This window comes from Myodes glareolus, chromosome 7 (genome assembly GCF_982192425.1).
Source record: "Myodes glareolus chromosome 7, mMyoGla1.1, whole genome shotgun sequence".
In the NCBI taxonomy this organism is placed as follows: Eukaryota; Metazoa; Chordata; class Mammalia; order Rodentia; family Cricetidae; genus Myodes; species Myodes glareolus.
Window position 1 is genome coordinate 20,342,616 of NC_142032.1, and position 23,876 is coordinate 20,366,491.

A 23,876-nucleotide genomic window follows, 5' to 3' on the forward strand; every position below is an offset into this window, starting at 1 on the left:
CACAGTCTGGGTTTTTGATTGGAGGTGGGAGAGGGAAGAAAGACATGTGGGGTGCATCCTCCAAAGCAAAGTCTATATTTGGGGTCACTATGTTTAGTTGACTCTTAGCAGTTGTGTTTGAGTGCCTCTGTGTTTATTTTTATTTTACACACGTTTTGAGACAGGTTCTCACCGACCGAAAACTCACTATGTGTAGATCAGGCTTACCTCAAACTCAGAGATTCCCCCATCTCTACTTCCTTAGTGCTGGCTTTCAGTCGTGCTCGCTTCACTCAGCTGTTCAGATTTTCTTGTTTTACATTTATTTATTCAGTATGTGGAGGGTTCCCACGTGCAGTTGAAAGCCTGTGGGACTCCGATGACAACAGTGGTAGGTTCCCCCCTTCTGATTGGGTCCTGGATATCAAACTTTGGTGGTCTGGGTTGGTGGCAAGTGCCTTTACAAGCTGGGGCCATCATTGCCCATTTTTGGGATTTTAGAAGCTGCTCCATGGGCTTTCCCATCGATCATTTTCTAAGAATTGCTTTCTGGGCTTTCTTGTGATCTTTTTCTAAGAACCGGAGTATACAGGCAAAGACAGCCTGTTTTTTTTTTTCTTTGAGACTGCCCAGTTTGAGCTGTGTAGTCTATAGTGAGAAAAACAATTTTTTTTAAAAAAACAAGATCTATGTATCTCCTGACTGTCTGGAGCTCACTCTGTAGAGCAGGCTGGCCTCTGCTTCCCAGGGTTAAAGACCTGCATGAATGAATGACTACTACATTTGGCAAAAACCAAGTCTTTCAGCCATTTCTTTGGTAGTTTTAAGATAGCTTGGGAAGTTCGTGACACTTTCCTTCATTCTCAGCCCCATATTCTCTGGGCAGGAGTCCTCACTGTTGTGTCTTGCTTCCTGTCTACTCCCTTTTGTTTTTCGTTTTTGAGACAGGATCTCAGGTTGCCATGACCATATGGTCGTTCTGCCTCTGCACCCACTCCCCCGGTGCTGGGGTTACAGGTGTGCCACTGTGCCTAGCATTTTTTACCGGGGGTGGTGGTTGTGTTGGTGAGGTTTCTGTTTAAGACAGTAGCCCAAGTTGGCCTCAAAATTGTAGTAATCCTACCTCCGCTTTCCCCTTGCTGGGATTATAGAGAAGCTGCTTGGCCTGCTTCACCTTTAAAACGTAACTTCTTTGGTACATCCTACCTACGCTTCCGAGTTCTCTGGGGACGGGACTCATGCTGTGTACCACTCCCTCCCATGGTACCCAACACACTGAGCTACCAAGTGCATTAAGAAGTCCAGCCTCCAGCTTCACTTGGTGCAGGCCTACTGCTGCATGCCATGGTTTGTTACAGCGAGCAAGTCACTGTGCACACACACATACTCCTACCAGTGTTCCACTTCTCATTTGTAAAACAATAGTACTTAAGTAGTTGGAAGAGTCGAAGTGTTCAAAACATTGCTGCTCACTCTTGGTTCTAGCTGTATTTAAGAGAATGTTTAGGTCTAGATCATTAAATATTTTGCTTGAGCACACACCTTTAATCATAGCAGAGGCAGGTGGATCTCTGAGTTCAAGACCAACCTGGTTTATAGAGTTCCAGTACTGTACAGAGAAACCCTGTCTTGAAGGCGTAAGTCACAGACAATCCCACACCAGTTTGGAATTATGATTAATATAATGGTTATTTATTTAAAGGGGAAAAAACTTACAGATTACCGTCCCAGACAACAGCCCCTCCGCGCGAACAGGAAAGGAGTCCAGGGGCCGGAAACGGAGCCGGAAGACAAAGAGAAAGTGGAGGACAGCCGCTGCTTTTTTTAAAGGGAGAGACCACGCCCCAATGGGCTGGTAACTCAGCGGCGATTGGCTGAAGGAGCTGAAGGAACTCCCACAGCACTGTCTCAAACAAAAAACAAAACAAAAAAACCCAAAATGTTTTGCTTGAAGCTGTGACTGTTTTATTGTAGACTGAACTCAGGGCTTCACAGACGACAGGCAAGCGCAAGCACTCAAGTACCAAGTTGTCGGGGGCTGGAGAGATGGCTCAGTGGTTAAGAGCATTGCCTGCTCTTCCAAAGGTTCTGAGTTCAATTCCCGGCAACCACATGGTGGCTCACAACCATCTGTAATGAGGTCTGGTGCCCTCTTCTGGCCTGCAGGCATACACACAGACAGAATATTGTATACATAATAAATAAATAAATATTTAAAAAAAAGTACCAAGTTGTCTTCTTAGTCCCTTTTATTTTAAAATCTTTTTCTGTTCATGTGTTTGTAGTTGAGCATGCACATGTGTTCATGTATGTGGAGGCCAGAGATGATAACGTCACCTTATTATTTGGGATTGAGACAGTCTCTCTTGGAAGCTGGAGCTCACTAATTCAGTTATACTGGTTGGCCAGCAACCTCCCAGGATCCTTCCAGTACTCTACTGAGATTACAAGTGTGTACTGCATCACCACCCACTGTGTGCCGTTTTAAAAATATATTTTTGTTTGTTTTTCAAGACAGGGTCTTACTATGTAACTCTGGCTGTCCTAGAACACTATGTAGATCAGGCTGGCCTCAGACTCGAGAGATCTGTCTGCCTCTGCCTCCTAAGTGCTGGGATCAAAGACGTGCAGTACTATGCCTTGGTTTTTGTTTTGTTTTTTTTATATGTGTGCCAAGAATGCAACCTCAATTCCCCATGTTTCTGCAACAAGTACAAAAGTACTTTATCTACAGAGCCATCCCCTCAACCTCATTTCCTCCCCAGCTAGCCTGGCTTTGAATTTGTCATCCTCCTGCCTCAACATTCTAAATGCTGGAATTATAGGTATATAGTGTCACATTTAGCTTTTTATTTTGAGATAGAGTCTGGCTAAGTTGCTCAGACTGATCTGTTCAAACTTAAAATGTCCCTGTATCAATCTCCACAGTGACTGGGATTCCAGGCATGCACCTAGCCTATGTAAGGCTTTCTTGACACCATATTCTCCTGAGTTGAATTAATAGCGTTCTTAGTAAGTCCTACAGGCCTGGCTCACCTAGTATTCACAGGAGCGTCCCCATTCTCACACTGTAGCATGAATTCTAGTTGGTCTTAATAATAAAACCTCAGAGTCAGATAGTAGGGGGTGAAAGCCAAAGGCTCAGAGAAACAGAGTAGCTAGTCTCTAGAGAGTTCTTACCTCTACCAGTGTTCAGACTGCTCTGAGCTCCTGTCTCCTCCCACCTTTTATTCCTCTCTCTGGCCAGCCATATCATGCCTGTCTGTACCTCCCTAGTGCTGGGATTAAAGGCGTGGGATTCCAAGTGCTGGGATCACCTTTGTGTGAACTCTGTGTCTCTTTTAGACTGGATCAATTCTGTGTAGCCCAGGAAAGCCTTGAACTAACAGAGGTCTGTGTGTGTGTGTGTGTGTGTGTGTGTGTGTGTGTGTGTGTCCCCGTCCTGGGATTTAAGGTGTGTGCCACCACTGCCTGGGCTCTAGTGGCTTAGCTCTGCACTCTGATCTTTAGGTAAGCTTTATTTGCTAAAACACAAACGAAATATCACTACATCACTTTTTTTTTTTTTAACATCATCTACATAGATGCAAGTTGCTGGGGTTTGAGGATGAGATGGAGTTTGAGATGCCCTCCAAGAACATCTGGTTTGAAGTCTGAGACTTGCTGCAAAGGGATGGTGAATTGCCTAGGAGCCACATAACAAACAGCATGTGACTGCTTCAATCAGAATGCTTGGATCTCTATAAATGAGCCTAGTGGGCTGGCTGTGGTGGTGCATGCCTTTAATCCCGCACTCAGGAGGCAGAGGAAGGTGATCTCTGTGAGTTCAGGCTGATCTATAGAGTGAGTTTCAGGACAGCTAAGGCTATTACACAGAGAAACCCTGTCTCCAAAAGCCACGAGAAAAAACCATGAGCCTAGGACCACAACAAAGATTTTGTCCTATGCAGGCATCCTAGAGGGCTACTTCCTGGTTGGAACAGCAATGGGGAGGAAGTTAGAATGGTGGACAAACTAAGAAGGGAGAAGGGAACTGAGCTCTAGGATAGGCACTTACTCTGGTGGGCACCTTTTGTCAGATACAATGGTTGGGCAGAATCCAAACTCTGAGTTTTAGAGTTGGTCTCTTGCCTTGTGCCAGGGTCTGCCCACACTGCTTTTGTGATGGTCATGGGTAGGGCAAGAAGAAAATAATTTGGGGTTTTTTTGTTTTGTTTTGTTTTGTTTTAGACAAATACATACATGGTATCTATGTATTCTGACGGGTTTAGAACTCACTATGTAGACCAGGAAGTTCCTCTGTGGAACTCACAGACATCTTCTGTTTCCTGAGTGCTGGGATTAAGGGCTTGGACCATGATGTCTGACGGACATATTTTAAGAATGATAGCACTTAACATTGTTCAGGGAGCACTACAGCTTCAACAACTTCCCTCTAGATTCTAAGGAAGTTCTTGAATAGCTAGATTTTGCTAGGCTGACCCTCCACAATGGCAGGAGGGGATGGGGAGAAGAATCAGTCACTCTCCTGTCGCTTGCAGACTCAGTCCTGAACACAGCTCTCACAAGCCATCTTTTCCCACATGCCACATGTCGTGAATAATGTTCTGCCAACTTGGAAACAGAAATCCTCCCAGATGGTTCTAGGTCTGGAGTCCAGAGGGCTGCTTTCCCTGAACAGCCTTCAGCCTGTCTCCCCAGCAATTAATCCTTCCCATTCTGCGACACCACTAGCCCTGAGAGCATGGGTTTCATTAGGCCAGCGCAGAATTGACAGTCTCTCAGGTGGGTGTGTGTTCAAGAAGGATTTCAAAAGCCTGCATGAACTTTAGACTAAGGGAGAGACCCTTTTGCTTAGAGTGCTTTATGTCTTTCCTCAGAAGACCCCTTGAATTCTCCTGGGTTAGACGACAAAGTGCTCATTGTTGGTCATGATCTTTACAGCTGCTTTGGCTTTGGCCCGAATTCTCCAGTCCCTGGTACTGATCCAACCGTTTGTAAAAGCTAGAAATGCCAAGACCCAGCCTTGAGCCTGAAAGTGTCTCAGTGAGGTCACCCGAGGAAGCAAAGGCCATTTCTAAAAATACCGCATCTTGGAATGGACCATTCCTAGTACTCAGCCCAGGAATGACTTTGGCTAGGACACTCGCCCTTTAGAGTAGGTGGCCACGGAATGGTGGGGAGAGGCAGAGTTGAACTGGCTCTCATCTTCTAAAAGGACTGGTGCCTAAGTTCCCCTGATAACATTCAGCCATACTGAGTCAGAGGGACCACAGTGCTAGGGAAGTGACAAGGAGAAGCTGGGTTGTGTCAGGTGACTCGGGTTGTTGGTGGGGAGGGTTGATTAGGACACTCAGGAGAGAAGTCACAGGGACAGCAGTCTGGGGTCTCACGGGACTGGAACTTGAGTGACACGGACTGGTGATGAAGATTTGGCAGTTGAGGCTAAGATGGCTTGTTAGAGTCTGGAAAGGGGTGTCAGGAACAATAAAAACACTAGCTAATGGGCTTGGTGCTCTGCCCTAAACACTTTACAAAGACCATGTCATCGGTTTGCTGTGAGGAAGATGAGAATACACGCGGAAGCAGACAGAAGATAGGAGTAGAACCAAGGGCAGAAGCCGTGGACACTGAAGTCGTGGACACTGAAGCCGTGGGCACTGAAGCCGTGGGCACTGAAGCTGTGGGCAGGAAGCCGTGGGCACTGAAGCCGTGGGCAGGAAGCCATGGACATTGAAGCTGTGGACACTGGAGCTGTGGACACTGGAGCCGTGGGCACTGGAGCCGTGGGCACTGGAGCCATGGGCACTGAAGCCGTGGACACTGAAGGGAGAGCTGTTGGATCGAGGAACACGTTGGCTGAGCAGCTATGCTCATGTTTGTCTCTATGGGTATACCCTTAGGCTACAGATGTCCAGGCACATGGGACTTGATCTTGGTCAGTGACTTGCATTGATAGTTTCTGAACACTGAAGTTTAATCTCCCGTTATTAGCACCATTAAGTAGTATCTTTTTATTCATTTCTTTTGAATGTAATCTTTTTTGTTTTTTAAGTTTTTTATTTTTATGTGCATTGGTGTTCCACTTGTGTATCTTTGTGAGGGAGTTGGATACCCTGGAACTTGTTACAGACAGTTGTGAGCTGCCATGTGGGTGCTGGGAATTGAACCTGGGTCCTCTGGAAGAGCAGCCAGTGCTCCTAACTTCTGAGTCATCTCTCCAGCCCATTTAAAAAATATTTTTTATTACATTTATTTGCATATATGTGAGCACATACGTGTGTGTGCAAATCAGAGAACAACATGCATAGTTCTTTCCTTCTACCATGTGGGTCCCAGGGATTGTACTCATATTGTCAGATTTGGCTCAAGTGTACTCACCAACTGAGCCATCTTGAAGGTTCCAGTAGTGTGATTTGAACGCCTGTACTGAGTTTCTCCCATCCGCATCCCCCCTGAAAAAAAAAGTACTATTTAAGGTACACTGGAGGAAAAGGCTGTGTATTGCTCACATAAAATAAAGCAAACTTATTTTTAAAAAGAAAATAAAAGGGGGCTGGAGAGATGGCTCAGTAGTTGAGAGCACTGACTGCTCTTCCAGAGGACCTGGGTTCAATTCCTAGCACCCGCATGGCAGCTCACAGCTGTCTGAAGATCCAGTTGCAAGGGATCTGACACCTTCACACCAATGTACATAAAATAAAAGTTAAATAAACTATAAAAATATCTTTAAAAAAAGAAAATAAAAGAAAGGGGCTTGTGACTGTGACTTCAGTATTTAGGTGCGGGAAAATCTAGGGAAGTCTTTTTATTAGGCTGTGAGACCTAATTTCGACAGTTAAACAGAAACAGGCAGAGGCAGGGCGAAGGTAGCAGAATGATAGCCAGCTTGTGCCTTTTTAACCCGCCCAAATCAATAAGTCAAATAAACTATCTGGGCAACCTATCAGCTGGGGCTATGCGTGCTACCTCCTGTGAGTCAGTTAGCAGTTGATAAGGAGAAACAGTTACTAAACTCCTCGGTATCAATTTGAGTTTGTATTCTTTTGTGGCATCAGCTACCAGCAATTCATTCACAGAAACTCCCAGCTTTCCCAGGATGAAAGGTTATGTACAAAGTTGATATGACCCCTTGTCAGGTCCTGGGATTCTCTGAGCGGGTCAATTTCTGACCCTGGGTACTGCCATATGAACTATCCACACATATAGTCCTTTTGAGTTCTGCCATTCTTCCTACCTCTGACAGGAGCCTGGTCCTTCAGAGTAGCTCCCTCTAATTGCTCTCTCTCCCCATCCCCTGCTTACCTCCAAATAAACATGGTTTTCTCCTGGCTGAGAAATCCTTCCCTTGACCCTTCTTTCTCTTAGGGGATTTTTTGTTTTATAGTGTCAGGTATTAAACTCAGAGCCTCACATATACTGGACCAACACGCTGCCCCTCAGCCACATTCCCGTCCTCTGTATTCAGCTCCTGTCTCTTCTTCCCCACCATCTTCAGACATCTAGGTGACTCCGCTCTTCGCTCCTCCCCAGGCACCCTGAGCTTGTGTCAGGCTGTTGAAATCCCTCCTCCCCCGTTTGTTTGCTCTGCAAATATTTACTGACTGTCAATACCAAGTGGTAGTACTAAATGCAGCCATGTTTTGGGCAGGGACCTGAGTGGTTTTACTAGTTATCAGCTCAATGAATACTCACAACAATCCTATCAGGTGGGAACTCTTGTCACTCCCAGAGAGGTGAGAAAACCACCCAGGGTTACAGGAAGGAGCCAGGCTGTCTGGCTCACACGCTGCATGTTTACGGCTACACAGTACCTTACTCAAGCCTGTCTCGTATTTTCCTCTCCCTACCCATCTGGGGCCTTTATCGTCTGATGCTTGGATGCTGTAATAGCCAGCCGTGGAACGGGTGACCATAAATAGTCCCCTTCAGCCCCAGTCCATTTCCCATGCCACGTGGCTCAGCAATCTTCCTAAAACATCCTCTACATTTTGTCATTCCACTGCCATCAAAGAATATGTAATCTCTCTGGGAAGGAGGCGTGCACATATGAGCCCCTGAGATAACTCCGTAATGACAGTAAATAAGACGAACAGGGGAGCAAAATGAGCTGGAACACAAGTCCTGGGACACAATTGCAGGATTTTTCTCAGCACAAATGATAGACAGAAGTGCAGAGGGCAGGCAAGCTGAACTTCAGCTGAGCATAGAAATTGAATTAGAGAGGGTGGGCTTTCTAATAAGGAAGGAGGGGGTCGTAAGAGCGGGGGCCCCGGGCTGGCTCCACTGTACACTCATCTACCCTTCTGATACTTCTGCTCCGGCTCTACAAGTTCTAACCTCAAGCTGTTTCCCTGGCTTGGCTAGACAGTGACCTCTACTCTCTCCTTAGTGAACATTTAGATGATTTCTTTGGTCTCCGCTATCTTTAAGACTTCACTGTGAAGGTGCAGCTGGGTTTGCGACCCAGTAGTCTGACCTCAGAGTGGACAGTTCTGCGCATGCTACCCTTGAGCCATATATCCAGTCTCTGTGCCTTTTTTGGTTTGTGTTTTGAGACAGGCTCTCATGTAACTCATGTTATCCTTGATCTTGCTGTATAAATGAGGATGAGCCCAGCAGTGGTGGCTCACGCCTTTAATCCCAGCTCTCTGGAGGCAGATGCAGGCGGATCTCTGGGAATTTGAGGTCAGTCGGGTCTATAAAGCAAGTTCCAGGACAGTTGGGACTGTTACACAGAGAAACCCTGTCTCAATAACAAACAAACACATAAATATATATTAAATAAACAAATAGACAAGGATGACCTTGAATTTGTTATTCTCCCACCTCCACTTTCCAAGTATTGGGATTACAGGTGTGAATCCCCTCATGTGTATGTGATGTGTGTGTGTGGGGGGGTGGGTAGGTGGGCATGCACATGCGATAGCACACACAAGGCGACAACTTATGGGAGCAGGTTTCTCTTTCTACCATGTGGGTCCAGGGAACTGAACTCAGGTTGTCAGGTGTGGCCCTAAGCATCTTTACTTACTGAGACATCTTGCCAGCTCTCTGCCTTTTAAGAGAGATTGGAGCTGCCTGTAGTGGGGCAGGCTTTTAATCCCAGCACTTGGGAGACAGAGGCAGTCAGATCTCTGTGAGTTCAAGGCCACCCTGGTCTACAAAGAGAATTCCAGGACAGCTAGGGCAGTTACACAGAGGAACCCTGTCTTGAAGAGAGAGAGAGAGAGAGAGAGAGAGAGAGAGAGAGAGAGAGAGAAGGGGGGGTCAATGGCATATAGCTCTATAGCTCTGTGATACAATCTGCATGTGAGGCCTCACAGAGAAGAGAGGAAAAAGAGAGGGTGGGACTTTGGAGAAGTCATTCAGAGACAGGCTCTTCTACAAAAGACTCAAAATTGTGCTTTTATAGAACAACTTCCTGAGCCAGAAGTAGTGCTGGATGCTTATAATCCTAGGATTTGGGAGGTAGAGGCAAGAGGATTAGGGATTCAGGGCGAGTGTTGGCTGTAGAGTCAGGGAGCGTCAACCTGGGCAGCACAAGACCCTTATTCTCCCACAATTCTGCAAGTTAGGCTCTGTGCTTTTCCCATTTTGCAGATGAATTATTGACACAATGAACTTGTGGACCCTGGCCCAAAGCACACAGCTAGCCTCCAAGGACTGGCTGCTGAGCCCAGCTCTTGCTTCCTGTGTCCGGGAGACACAGTTAAGGGCAGGTCATTTACGCTCCTTTTATATATGGATGGGAACAGTGCCCAGGAGAGTTTTTCTTTTTTGCCTGTAGCAGCTTTCACAGCATCATATGGAGTGCACCTCCATCTCTAGATGAAGCGGGAGCCCCAGCCCACAAAGCCTCAGCTCTCTGGGGCTGACGTTCTGTGATTACTGAGCATCGGTGGAAAGGGGGAGAGCGCTAATTGAGTGAGTTAGTAATTTGGTTGCCAAGGTAACTCTTTTCTGATTGGAAGGAAGGGATCACAGGGTTCAACACAGACTTTGCTGGATAGGAAAGTGTTGTCTGATCTTCACTCTGTGTTCCTGCTTCTAAGCTGGAAAAAGAACTGGGGGAAAAAAAGATAAAAATTGAACTCAAAGAGCATTTAAGTCTGGCTTAGAATGATCTTCGGGTGGCAGACTTTGAAGCGGTCTATATACCTTTCTTTCATCAAACCATTATTTGCTAACTGATTAATTTTATTTTTGTTTCAGTTTGTAGTTTTGGCCTTTTCTCTCACCTGGGCTTCTTCTGTAGCCAGCTGTCTTCATAGTTTGCAGACTGTTTTGTAAGGAAATGGTTCAGGGAGGCAACACAGCTGGTAGAGTGAAGCCCTGGGTTCAACCCCCAGGACTCAATAACATTGCTTATCCCAGGACTTGGGAAGTTGAGGTAGGTTGATCAAAAGTTCAAGGTCAACCTCTGTTACGAAGCAAGGTGAAGGCCAGCCTGGGCTATGTGAGACTATCTCAGAAAATCAAAGTTGTTACAGCATACTTGGCACTCCACAGCTCCAGTTAGGCAGTTGGGACAGCATTTTCCAGGGTTTCTGTGTCAAGGTTACCAATTTGGACAACCACAGACGGACCATTTACATGCAGGCTTGCTCAGTAAACAAGGTTGTGCCCTTTATGGTGATGTGGAGTGCCTGGAAAGAGGCCTGAACTGGGAGCCCAGAAATCTGGCTTCTAGATAGTCTTAATGACGTCAGAGAATCACTATGTCCTGCCCGTGCTTCTGGGCGATGGTTCTACCTAAAGAATGCTCTGATATGGCTGGGTAGATCTCAGTGGTAGAGGACTTGCTTAATCTTCATGAAAGTCTGGGGTTCAACTTGCTAGACAATGCATGCAGTCACATACAGCTCTAATAATCATCATTCATACAAAGTTGGATTTATTCTATTCTAAGAAGGATTTAAGGGTGAGTAGTAGAACTTGGCAATATATATAAAAGAATAAGTAAATAAAAATAGTTTTTATTTACTTATTCTTTTATTAAGTATAGGCACTTTTGGAAGAATCTTAGAATGGAGAGAGAGAAAAATGGGCTGGGTCTTGCCATATTGCCCCGGCTGGTCTCAACTGCAGAGCTGGGGACTGGAGAAATGTCTCAGTGGTTAAGAACAGTTGTTGCTCTTGCAGAGGACCCAAATCTGGTTCCCAGCATCTACATGGTAGCTCAAAAGTATATGTAACTTCAGTTCCAGGGAATCTGAACCTGTTCTGACCTCTGAGAGCACCAGGCATGGATGCACCACACATATATATTCAGGAAAAAAAAAATTCTCAGTCCTTGGCAGGATTTTTAGAAAAAAGTTTATAGAACTCTGCTTTAGTATAGTATCTATTGGTTTCCCCACCTTTAGAAATAAAGGGTTTTATGCAGCCAAGTTGGCCCCAATATGTAACTGATAAGGATGACCTTGAACTCCTGATTCTTCTGTCTACGCCTCCCAAGTGTTGGGATTATGAGCATGTACCAAGCCTAGTTTCTCTTTCATCTTTCCAAGGTAAGCTCTGGCTGCTTATAGGCATGGTGTCATTCTGTAGCCCAGCCTGGCCTAGAACTTCTAGCCATCCTTCTGTCTCAGCTCTCCAAGTGCTGGAATACAAACATGAGCCACTATGCTTGGCAGAATTTACTATAAGACTCCAGCTCTAGCTGGGTGGTGGCGGCACATGCCTTTAATCCCAGCACTCCAGAGGCAGAGACAGGTGGATCTCTGTGAGTTTGAGGTCAGCCTGGTCTCTTGAAAAACCAGTTAAAAAACAAAAATTCAACTCTTCAGTACATTAGCATTCAATTGCGGTCATTTTGGGGTTGGGGAGAAAAGCTCTAGACTGCTCTCAGACCTAGATCTCTGAGAAGTGCGTCCATAACTAAAACCTGGGGCTGAGAAGCTCAGGGCTGTGCCCACATCAGAGGCCTGGACCTCTGTTCACACAAGCTCAGCACTGCCGCAGAGGCCCCTTCCTTGTTGGTGAGCTCTGAAATCATCCTTCCCTTGCTGGAGCTCTGAAGGTGCCCTCGATGACTGTAACTGTCTTACGTATGCAAGATGTAATGGTGCATTGAGTCAAAAGAGTTGGCAACTAGAACACAAGGCAGGAAACTTTCCCAACGAGCAAGCTTTTGTTGAATGAAAAAGTGAGGACCCTAGTCACCTGGCTACTTAGAGCCAGTTCTGGAAAGGACGGGCTATGTAAGGTCCACCTACCTCTATTACATGCTGGGAAGTCATCACAAACACATCTCCCTGTCCCTGATGCACAGAGGAGGGAATGGAAAAAAACACAGACTTTCACCACTTTTCCAAGGGCCCTTCCCCACTTCATACGTGGACTTAAACACGAGGCACTCCTTCTGTGAACCCAGCTCAGCTCTTTCCTTGAGGGAACAGACTGAAGTATTTCAGAAAGGAATGGAAACGGGTGGTTGAGTCATTGCTGGGACAGAATGGTAGTAAATGTACTAAGAGCAAAGCGGGAGGCGTTATTTAATAAGATCTCAACCAGTGTTCCCACTATTAGCTTTCTATCTTGAATGGCTCCTGATCAACAGCCCACTTAATGACACCAGAAGCGGAGGGGGAGGGGCAGGAAGCATCTGAGTGCAGCCCTGGGGAGCTGATGCCCTTCACTGTCGGGCCTCTTCCTAAGTCTTCACCATCTCTGACACCCAAAGGCTCTGAGGTTTGGTGAATGGGATTGATCCAAAACCTGACCTCACTTTCATTTAATTTCATGCCAGCACCGATACACACCCAGCTGCACAGACCTCGTCTAACTAGTGAGCTGCTCAGACACAAAGGCCTCTAATTACCATCCGCGAGCCAGGCTGACAGGGATTTCAAGTGTTTTCATGTTTATGGAGATCACAGGAACGTGTTCTGTACATCTTTCCCACTGGAGGAAAGAACAAAATAAAAGCGAACAAAAAAACCCAACACATTTATTCAAAAACAGTTATTTCAGTTAAGTTAAAATCCTATAATCAGGACAGTCACAATTCCAGTCACTCCGGTGCGAAGTGTAGATTTGTCAATAGCCACATCTGGATGCTGAACAAGCCATTGACTCCATAAAACTAAAACGGTCGCTCAGAGTGAACAGCATTTCCAAGCACTTCACAGTCACAATAGCAAAAAGCCTGCAGCTTTTCCATTTGGAGGGTCACATTTTCTACTCGGTTTCCTTCACTTACAAAGGCGAGCTGGCACAGCTGGGGGAGGGTCAGAAGGAGGAAATCAACTCCCTCTATCCAGGGAATTGCAGCTGTTATTACAAATGGCCCCGAGAGCCCATTATAAGCGGCTGTGTGAGACTGTGTATCAGGAGTGCCTGTTGTGTGGAGTCTCTCTAGTCCCTCTCCCTGGCCCCTAGGCTCCTCAGCGTCACTCCACTTGAGTAGGGCAGCAGAGCCAAAGGGAAAAGATGGTCCGAGGACCACTGTCTCAAGGCAGCTTGTGTGCAGGCCAAAGGGTCAGGGTCGGTAGTCCCAGGCAGGAAGGACAGACACCCATCACCCCCGGGAGGTGGCGCGCGTGTCCTTAGGGGACTCCAGTATTTGCAAAACAGCACGCTCTTCTCCCAGCAAGGCAGCTCGACTAGTCTCTCTGTTAGTGCCCCACAACACAGCACGCATCCAGGAGACAGCGACCTTGAACCCAAGGAGGAACGGATCGCCTTTGAAAACAGTTTAGGAAGGCGGGAGAGATCAAGCCATGCTTCCCCATACCCTTCCATCGCCCAACACCGCTCAATGCCGCCTCCCACCCCCACTTATGGTACATTTTCTCAACACTCCGGTAACAGCAACCAGTTGCAAAAAGGGGTATAGACAGGAAAAAAAGTTACTTCTATTTAGCCCCAAGAGGGTCCTTTCATGGAACCGCATGTTTTACAATAAAATCAGCACCGAAAAAAATATGAGACGATCTTTTAACTGCCATAAAATGTTCAAGTGTAGTATTTTGGGGTGCTCCCCGATAGTAAGTCCACTCTGGCCTCCCCGCCCCCCCGCAAAGTGGATCAGGAAACAGCCCTGAAAAGTACTGCAAATAACTGTGATCATCGTCCTTCGTTCTTCAGCTAGCTGATCCTGAGAGCATGCATCATGGCCCACGTGGTTGCCGGTGCCCCGCTGAGTCTGCGCGCAATTGCAGCGTCCAGGTTGGATTATGCCAAAAAAGGAGTCCTGCTGACAGCCCGCGGTGCACTCAATAAAATCTGCTTTAAACAAGCCTAACTCCTGTATTTCAATTCAAGCAGTTTGGGGCTCTCGACCATGAAAATATTTGCGATTTTTCGGCGTATTTCTTAGCTTATTATCCCGTTTTCAAATGCTCGAGTTTTCCACCAGCCCGGTGCAGTCCTGGATGATTCCCTTGGTCCCCTGTTCCAGGCTGGTGCTGTGGCCACCCTGGGTGTTAGCTGCCAGGGACAAGTAGGTCGTCCCCAGCTCTGAGCTGCGCCCTCCTCGCGCAAGCGCCGGGGTCGCTGCAGGCCGCTCGAGGACTCCGGGGTGAAGGCGGCTCGTGCACCGGGGCAGACAGAGGCCCGAGTAACTGGTGTGCGGGAAGCTTTGCGTGTAGCTGTAGCCGTCGCGAATGGAGCCTCCGCACCGCCTCCTTGATGAGGTTTCCCGAGAGCACGAGCTGCTGCAGGAGTCGATGCGGATCGTCGTCGCCGGTGCGGATCTCGGGCTGAGATCCGCGTCGTTGTTGCAGGCGGCGGGACGCGGCTGCGCTTCGGAGCCAACCCCGCCGGCACGGGCCCGAAAGAGGCTGCGGGATGCTTGGCTTGCCGGTCCCCGAGGGTCCCTCAAGGCCGGGTTGCGGGGGCTGAGGGCACAGAGCACTGGCGCCCCCGGTGAGCTCCGCCACGCAGTAGGGAGCCGCCCGGCCCCGCACGCGCCCGCGCTCTCCTAGCACGCAGCGCACCGCCCCCGGGGGCGCCGGGTCTCCGGCCTCCGTAGGCGCGGAAGCTCGCAGCAGCCGCCTCGCCGGGACCCGGGCCTTGTCCGCCGGCAGCGCAGACACGACCCGCGGGGGCGGAGGCGGGGGCGGGGGCCCCGGGGCAGCACACGGCGAGGCCGGGTCGTCGTGCGCCGCGTCCAGCTGCAGCGTCTCGCCGATCTGGGCGATGAGCTGGTCCACGTCGGCCGAGCCGCCCAGAGTCACCGACTGCTGCAGCAGGAGGAAGCTGTCGTCGTCGTCCTCCCCCTCCGCCTCGTCGCCGGCTTCCTCCTCCTCCTCCCTCCGGCACGGCATGGCCCCCCGCCCGGGCCCCCGCGGCTGTGCGGGCGTCGCTGGCAGCTCGGTTGCCCGCGGGCTTGGCGGGCCGGGGCTGGGGCGGGAGCGGGGCGGAGGCGGAGGCCGGGGCCGGGGCCGGGGCCGGGCCTGGGACGCGGAAGCCGGGGCCACCGGGCAGTCGCACCGCGCGCCTCCCAGCCGCGGGAGCCGGAACGCTGCCGGCTCGGGTTGATTTGTAAACAATGGGTGACGTCGCGCGGCTCCTACCACTGCGGGCGGCCGGGGGATGCTGTGTCCTTGGCAGCGGGGAGCCTACTGGGCCAGAAGACAGAGTGGAGCCTGCCTGCCCCCGAGCCTCATGGCCCTGTCTGCTGTGTGCGGGGATGTATTGGGAAGCTGATTCTGGTTCGCTCAGCCGGGCCTAATTGGCATCCCACAAGATGGACACCTTGGGGGACTTGATTGGTTTCTTCCACACACAGTCACTTCCACACACTTACACCTCCACACACTCCCCTCAGCATGTCAAGTGGTTTGGTTTAGGCGGTGGCGTTTTTTTTTTCTTTCTTTTTTTAAGGTTCAGATGCCAGCGTCAGGCGAGCATGGAAAGTAGAGGGGGCGAGGCTAGGAATCGATGTGGCGATTAGGGAAAGGACGATCTTGTTGTCTGATATGGATGGCCGGGTTGGAAACTGCGCAAAAAAAAAAAAAAAAAAAAAAAAAAAGGCCACAGATTAGTGTTTCTTGACTGGCACCCACTCTCCCCCGCCCCGACAGGGAGTCGACTACTGGCCGTTTGTGAGGGGCTGTAATATGGAAAGTAAGTGTGTGTGTTTTAGAGTAATTCACCAGCCTAAAGGAGAATAGTCCCCTATAAGGGGGGCACAGGATGAGCTGTTTGTATAAAAGCAGAGGCCCGGCCATCTTAACCGTTCGAGGTAACATTGTAAAATTAATGGTTAACCAAGTCTTTATTATTTATTTGTTAAAATATTTATTTATTTCGCGGCAGGACCTTGTGTCTTTCCTTGGACTGACTGTGTAGCTGAGGATAGCCTTGAACTCCTGATCATCTTACCTACACCTTGCAATTGTGGCACTAGGTCAAATTTGTTTAACGATTTATTTTGAAGTGTTGGGTATTACATCTAGGGCCTTGCACATGATAGGAGTGCTTTACTTCTGAGCCGTTAGAAGATCGATGACCTTCAAACTGACTGCAACAGACATCTGTGTGGTGACACACATCTGCAATCCCAACACCGAGAAGGTGGAGGCAGGAGTATCACAAGTTCAAGATCATTTCTGGCAAAATAGCAAATCTGAAGCCAGCCTGGCTGCATGAAACTCGGTGTTCCTACCACTGAACAGCCTTAGTTTCTAGTCCACCACTGGGGGAAAATACTGAGTCTAAACGAGTGGGTTTTGTAATATGTAAATTGTACAACATAAAGCTCTTTTAAAATTAGTCATAAAGCATTTGCACACAGACACACAGAAGCCAATGAAGAGTTTAGCAGTGTGCAGGCAGGTACTTTCTAGTATTTAGCAAGAGCCAAGCCAAAGCCAGGGCTTGTACTCCTTTGTGAAGGAAGAGGTGTGAAGATTACTCAAACCCGTGAGTTTTAGATAGAGACTGAACTCAAAAGAAAGTAAATGAGAAAAACAGCTCATAATTTAAGAGCACTGACTGCCCTTCTAGAGGACCTGGGTCTACAATCATCTGTAACTCCAGTTCCAGGGAGTTACATGCCTCTTCTGGCCTCCATGTGCACCAGGGACACATGTAATACATAGACGTGTAGGCAGACAAAAACACCCATACATATTTAAAACTTTTGTTTGTTTGTTTGAGACAGGATTTCTCTGTATAACAGCCCTAACTATCCTAGAACTAGCCTTGTAGATCAGGCTGACCTCGACTTCATAGAGATCGGTCTCTGCCTCCCCAGTGCTGGGATTAAAGGTGTGTACCACCACTACCTGGCTCATCTAAAACATCAAAAAAAAAAAAAAAAAAAAAAAAGAATTGGTGGCTGGTGAGATGACTAAGGTTTACCGCTAAGACTGTCTGCCTGAGTTCAGCCCTCAGGACCCTGGGGTGGAAGGAAAGAACTGATTCCCACAAGTTGTCCTGCTGTGGAATAGTCGTTTTGTACACTGAGAAGATGTTTTGTTCGCATTGGTTTAATAAAGAGCCAGCTGGCCAATAGCTAGGCAGAAAGAGGTTAGGTAGGAGAGCCAGATTCAGAGAACTTCTGGGAAGAAGGAGGGTATAGTTGCCAGCCTCACACAGAGGAGCAGGGCTGAGGGATAATGTTCTTGTACATTATAAAGATTTGTCACTCGTGTTAGTTTAAAACTAACTGATTGGCCAGTAGCCAGACAGAAAGTATAGGCAGGGTAACCAGACTAAGGGAATTCTGGGAAAAGGAAAGGCAGATACGCAGTCACCCACCAGATGCAGAGGAAGCAAGATGAGAATGTCTTTTTGAGAAAAGGTACTAAGCCATGTGGCTAAATATAGACAAGACTTATGGGTGAATTTAATTTGTTAGAGCTAGTTAGTAATACACCTGAGCAGTAGGCCTAACAGTTTATAATTAATATAAACCTCTGTGTGTGTTCATTTGGGATTGAATGGCTGCTGGACTGGGTGGGACAGAAACTTCTGTCTACAGAGCAGGACGTGTACAAGATGAGATAACAAGCCATGGCCACATAACAGCACATAAGTGAATAGGAAATAGGTTAATTTAAGTTATAAGGGCTAGTTAGTAACAAGCCTTAGCTATTTGCTGAGTGTTTATAATTAATAAGTCTCTGTGTGGTTATTTGGGAGCCGACTGGCAGCACAAAAAAGTCTCCTTTACCCTGTCCTTCAAACTCCCCCCCACTAGACAAATAAATGTAACTTTAAACATTTTTAAAGCGAGTTAGGTTCATTTTTGTCAAGTGTAGAGGAAAGAACAGAGGAAAAGTTACTCCACTCCCCCCCCCACACACTTTTTTTGTTTTTTTGAGACAAGGTTTCTCTGTAGCTTTGGAGCCTGTCCTGGAACTTGCTCTGTAGACCAGGCTGGCCTTGAATTTACAGAGATCTGCCTGTCTCTTCTTCCTACGTGCTGGGATTAAAGGCATGTGCCACCACTGCCCAGCCCCTCAGCTGGCTTAGAATTCACTCTGTCGCTGAAGATGGTCTTGAACTCCTGATCCTCCTGCCTCTGCCTCCCAGGTACTGGGATTACAGGTCCTTGCCACAGCTAGAACAGTTTGGAGAAAGTAATTTAACTTCTAAATCTAGGTAATATGGACTTCTACAGTATTATAAAATTAAAATTGTTAGTCTGCTTGCCACCCCACATCCCCACCAGGCAGGATCTTACTATGTAGTTCAGACTGGCCTGGAATTTCTGGTAATCCTCCTGTCTTGGTTCCCTGAGTGTTGGGATTACAATCATTTGGCACACTTCAAGCATTTGTTCCATTGTAATTTAGATGCCATTTATTTTATGTATTTATCGCTCTACTTAGACTCTCTATAAACACAATTGGTGATAAGTTTTCTCCTCATTTTAACTCATTGTTTAAATGAAAGTATGGTCAAGGTAGGTCTTTACTAGCTGTGTTATTCACACACCTGATTATTTAAAGTTTTAAGGTGAGATGGAGAACCAGGCATGGTGTACAAGCTCATAGTCCTGGCACCTGAGAGACAGGTAGAAGGGTCAGAAGTTCAAGGGCAGGTTCTGCTACAGAGTAAGTTAGAGACCAGCCTGGGCTATATGAGATACTGTCTCAAAAAAAAAAAAAAGAAAAGATGAGACATGAAACAATTTAAATAGTAGCAGTTTATAATTTATGTTTTTTTTTCAACTCAAAATATATGTCCACAGGGCTCAATGGATGACCCAATAGTTAAGAGCCCTTGTTGCTTCTCCAGAGGACCGGGTTTAATTTCCAGCACCACATAGTGGTTCACACATCTGTGATTCAGTACCATGGAATCTGATGGCCTTGTCTGACCTCCATGGGTTCCAGGCATGCATGTAGTACACATACGTACATGAAGACAAAACACCCACACATAAAATCAAATAAATATATAAAATTCATAAGCCTGATATATTATTGTATGAAAATGAGAAATGGTACAGCTATTTTGGGAAAAAAGTCTGGCAGTTAGTTTCTTGTACAACTAAACACATGCATGTGTAGCTCAGTTCCAATCCGTATTTACCCACGTGAAACAAATACACAGGCCACATCAAAGTCAATCATAGCAGCCTTATTGATCACCGTCCCAAATTTGATCCGCCCAAGTGGTCCTCTACAGGAAATGGAAAACCAACCTAAAGTACATTCAAATCATGATGTGGCAGAATGAAGCTCCCAAACAATATGCTAAGTGAAAGAACCCAGAGAAAGGAGTCATGCCATACTGAAGTGTCAGAACAGACAAAGTAAATTTCTTTCCTTTTTTGAGATAGGGTCCAACTATGTAGCTCTGGTTGTCTATACGTATTATATAGACCAGGTTGGCCTTGAGCCCACAGAGATCTGTCTGCTTTTTGCCTCCCAAATGCTGTGGAATAATCCTTTTGTACACTGTGAGTATGTATTACTCTCAGAGCCAACTGGCCAATAGCTAGGCAGGAAAAAGGTTAGGAGGGAGAGCCAGACTAAGAGAACACCGGAAAGGAGGAGGGTCCAGCTGCCAGGAGAGGCAGAGGAAGCAGGAGATGAATTTGCCATGCTGAAAAAAAAGATCCCACCACATGGTAGAGCTTAGATAAGAAATATGGGTTAATTCAAGTTGTAAGAGCTAGTTAGCAATAAGTCCAAGCTATTGGCTGAGCATTTATAATTAATGATAATAAGTCTCTGTGAGGTTATTTGGGAGTGTCTAGTGGGACAGAAACTTCTGCCTACACCCAAGTTCTGGGATTAAAGGCATGCAACACTATGCCCATCAAAGCCATTTTCAGTGGGGACAAATGAGAGGACTGATATCATTGGTCTGAAGAGGCAGGAAGGAAACTTGGAGGACAGGGCAAAACTCTTCTCTATCCTCTATTGTGGATCTCACAGGTCTAGGCTTCTGAAGGAATTTAACAAATGGTGTATTTCAGGATTTGCTGCAAATTTTATGCAGTAAGTAAAAACGACAAAAAAATACTGCATTTTGGTTACTAACAGGCACGCCGATGATTTTGGAGGTGAGGCAGGCTGATGCTGGCACATCTGCAGTGCACTGAAATGCGAGATGGATTAATGTAGGGCAGAAGGATTGCTAGACATGGGTATGTGATAAAACCCAACAGAAACGGTTAGTTATCAAATGACCCACATGTGGGCGAGCTGGTCTCAGGTGTGCACCTAAAATAATGAAAAGAATTATGTCTACTCAAGAACTGTACAGACATTAACAGCAGCATAGCTCAAGTGTTTAGTGACCGATGAATGGCATGAATATCCATTCTTTGAATTGTTACCACTCTACAGGAGTAACATGTTGATACAGCAGGGGTGAGACTTAAAAACATGATGCTAAGTAAAAGAAGCCGGGGGCTGGAAAACGGAGGAACTTACTGTAATCCTAGCACGTGGGAGGCAGAGGCATGTAGATCTCTTAAGTTTGGGGCCAGCCTGGTCCTGGCTTACATAGGGAGTTCCAGATAAGTCAGAGTTACATGGTGAGACCCTTTCAAAACAAAAACAAGACAAACCAAAAAAACTCCCCCGAAAGTCTGAGTTGAGACTCCATATAGAGACACTAAGCAGCATAGTGACTGAGTGTTGCCAGGCCGTGTGATGAGAAAGGAAATACGGACGAAAGAGGTGATGAAAACGTTCTGGAACTAGGTGATGTTCATAAAATACAATACACCAGACATCACTGGAAAGCTGGGCATGGTGCCACATCCCTACAGTTCCTGAACTTGGAAAGCTGGGCATGGTGCCACATCCCTACAGTTCCTGAACTTGGAAAGCTGGGCATGGTGACACATCTTTACAGTTCCTGAACTTGGAAAGTTGGGCATGGTGACACATCCCTACAGTTGCTGAGTTTGGAAAGTTGGGCATGGTGACACATCCCTACAGTCCCTGAGCTTGGGAGGTGAGGTAGGAAGATTGAAGGTCGTCTGCAGCTACAGAGCGAGTTTAGGCCAGTCTGGGTTACATGGGACCCTGTCTCAAAACACACCCCCTCCCCCCCAGTAAACAGACCACTAACGAAATAGCAAAGAAAGGGGCCTGGGGGCCTGGAAGTGTGGCTCAGTTAGCAAAGGTGTTGTCTAGCGTGCAAGAGACCAAGGGTCCCATCTCCAGACCTAAGCCAAGCAAGCAAAACCCCGGAAAATGCTGAAGCTTTAGAATGGTGGTTTTTATGTTGTGAGTCTCTTTCTCACCTCTTCATCTTTGTTGCTGCTGTTGGACTCCAAGGCCTTGAATATGTTATGTGTTAGATGGGTTCTAATACGGAGGAGCTAGCCTCAGTCTCAAAACAGAAAGCATTCAGGAAGCAGAGGTAGGATGATCTCTAATCTCTGAGTTCAAGGTCAGCCAGGGCAACATTAGTGACAAACAGTCTAAGAAAAAACAAAAAAGCCCACAAAAAACAGAAAAGGGGGGGGGATAAAAGGATATTGTTCACTGTTGAAGTTTTCAGTTTTCTCTGGTGTAAAGAATTTCAGGATTGCCCAGCAGTGATGGCACATGCCTTTAATCCCAGCACTTGAGAGGCAGTGGCAGGTGGATCTCCAAGTTCGAGGCCAGGCTGTCTACAGAATGAGTTCCAGGACAGCCAGGGCTACACACAGAACCCTGTATGGAAAAAAAAAATCAACAACCCTCCCCCAAACAAACAAAAAAGAACTTTAGGATCATCAGCTTTAGAAAAGGGGAGAGAATAGTGTGCCCAGTGCAGGCAGGGATAGGGCTGGGGGCTGAGGGAAGCGAGTAGAGGGGAGGGGGAATCGAACACCTACTCCAAGGATGGCAGGCACACAGGGGAAATGTGTAAGTTTGCATTCCAAGGATGAAAGAATTTCCTTGGCCTGCTGTGAGCTGATCAAGTTCTTCCCAACTGCGGGTCGTCATACCAGCAAATGAGGTGAGATTCTTGCAAAAGCCACAAGGTCCTAGAATTGCATGAGAAGCTACAAGGCAGATGAAGGGTGGTCTTCACCATTCCCTTGGTGGCCAACCAACTCCCCAGGCACAGACACCGGAAGAGCCAGCCCTGAGGAACAGGGATTTGTACAAAGATGAGAATGCAAGAGATCAGGGGATTCAAACAGTTGCTAAGAGGTCTGAGCGAGGTTTTGAAGGCCTCTCAGTGGAGGTGCTGAGGAGGCAGGGGAAGGCTGACATCCTGACCATTGGGGTGGGAAAGATGAGCAGACACTGGGCTAACAGGTGCCTGAGCCCCTGGATCTCAAGCACAGAGGTTAAAATGGCCATATGGCTTTGGGCTGACCCAGCCTCAGCGGTGTAGAACATTTCCTCATGAGCAGAGGAGAAAGTACTCAGGCGGGAGGTTCAGAGGGCTGCTGTCTGCCGTGGGAAACTCAGCAGAACTGGAGTGAACAACTTCTCTCTGAATTCCTAAAATCCAGGACTTCATACACCTGACCTCCACACTGGGTGACTGTGGGCCCCTACTACTGTGACTGGCGTGTTCCTAGAATGAGGAGAATGTGGACAGAGACACATGGAAAAACACCAGATACTGGACTATTGTCGTGTCTACCTCTCAGATGGGCAGCTCAGGGTTTCACAGCTTTGGCAGTGGGTCTTGGATCACACCAGGCCTGTCGGGCCTCTCCTGAGAGCAGGGACCAGGGTGAAGAGATGGGAAGACAGAGGAGTCTGGGCTGCTGTTTATCTCCGATAACCATTTCTGCCTTTAATATGCGCTGAACTGTGGTTGCATCTGAATGACAAGATTGCATGTGTCAGGGCTGGAGAGATGGTTGCGTGGGTAAGAGCACTGGCTCCTTTTCCAGAACACCCAGGTTGCCCATTGCCCACACAGCAGCTCACAAAACTGTAATTCTAGTTCCAGGGGATCTGATAGCCGCTTCTGGCCGCTGTGGGCACCACACACACAAGTGCTGCATTTGCATATAGGACAAATATTCATACACATAAAATAAAAATTTAAGACAAAAAATGTAAAAAGACTGTATATAACAGTTTCTTTTGCAAACAGGTGTGGCTATGTGATTAAGTATACAATGAGATATACGCAGAAAATATCACGTCATCCCTTAGGGACATCTCCCTCTAAGAAGCAAGCCTTTCTCTCTCTCTTTTTGCTCGTCTGATTTTATTTTTACAGTTTAAACAGGGTCTCACTAAATCGCTCAGGCTGGCGTTGAACTTTGCATCCCGCTGTCATAGTCTGTGAATTACAGGGTGCACCACCACACCCAGAGGTTTTCTTTCATTTTGTTGTCTGGGATGTGGACGTGATAGCTAAGCTCTTGCAGCCATGGTGAACTCTGAGATGAAATGACAATGAATGCAATGTCTCAAAGACACCAAGTCCATAGTGACTGCCTGTGGGCTGTGTCTATGTGAGACAGAGGCAACCTGTCTTGCTTTGGCCAACCAGGACCTTTCAGAAGACAA

General features: G+C 47.2%; 1 protein-coding gene across 1 annotated transcript; it reads right to left on the reverse strand.

The window, feature by feature from the left end:
• Positions 1 to 12,918: 12,918 nt before the first annotated feature.
• On the reverse strand, positions 12,919 to 15,386 carry Frat1 (FRAT regulator of Wnt signaling pathway 1). Its single transcript, XM_048452938.3, has one exon. It carries the CDS (start codon positions 15,252 to 15,254, stop codon positions 14,412 to 14,414), a length of 843 nt encoding a protein of 280 aa, XP_048308895.3. The 5' UTR covers positions 15,255 to 15,386; the 3' UTR covers positions 12,919 to 14,411.
• Between the last annotated feature and the right edge of the window lie 8,490 nt (positions 15,387 to 23,876).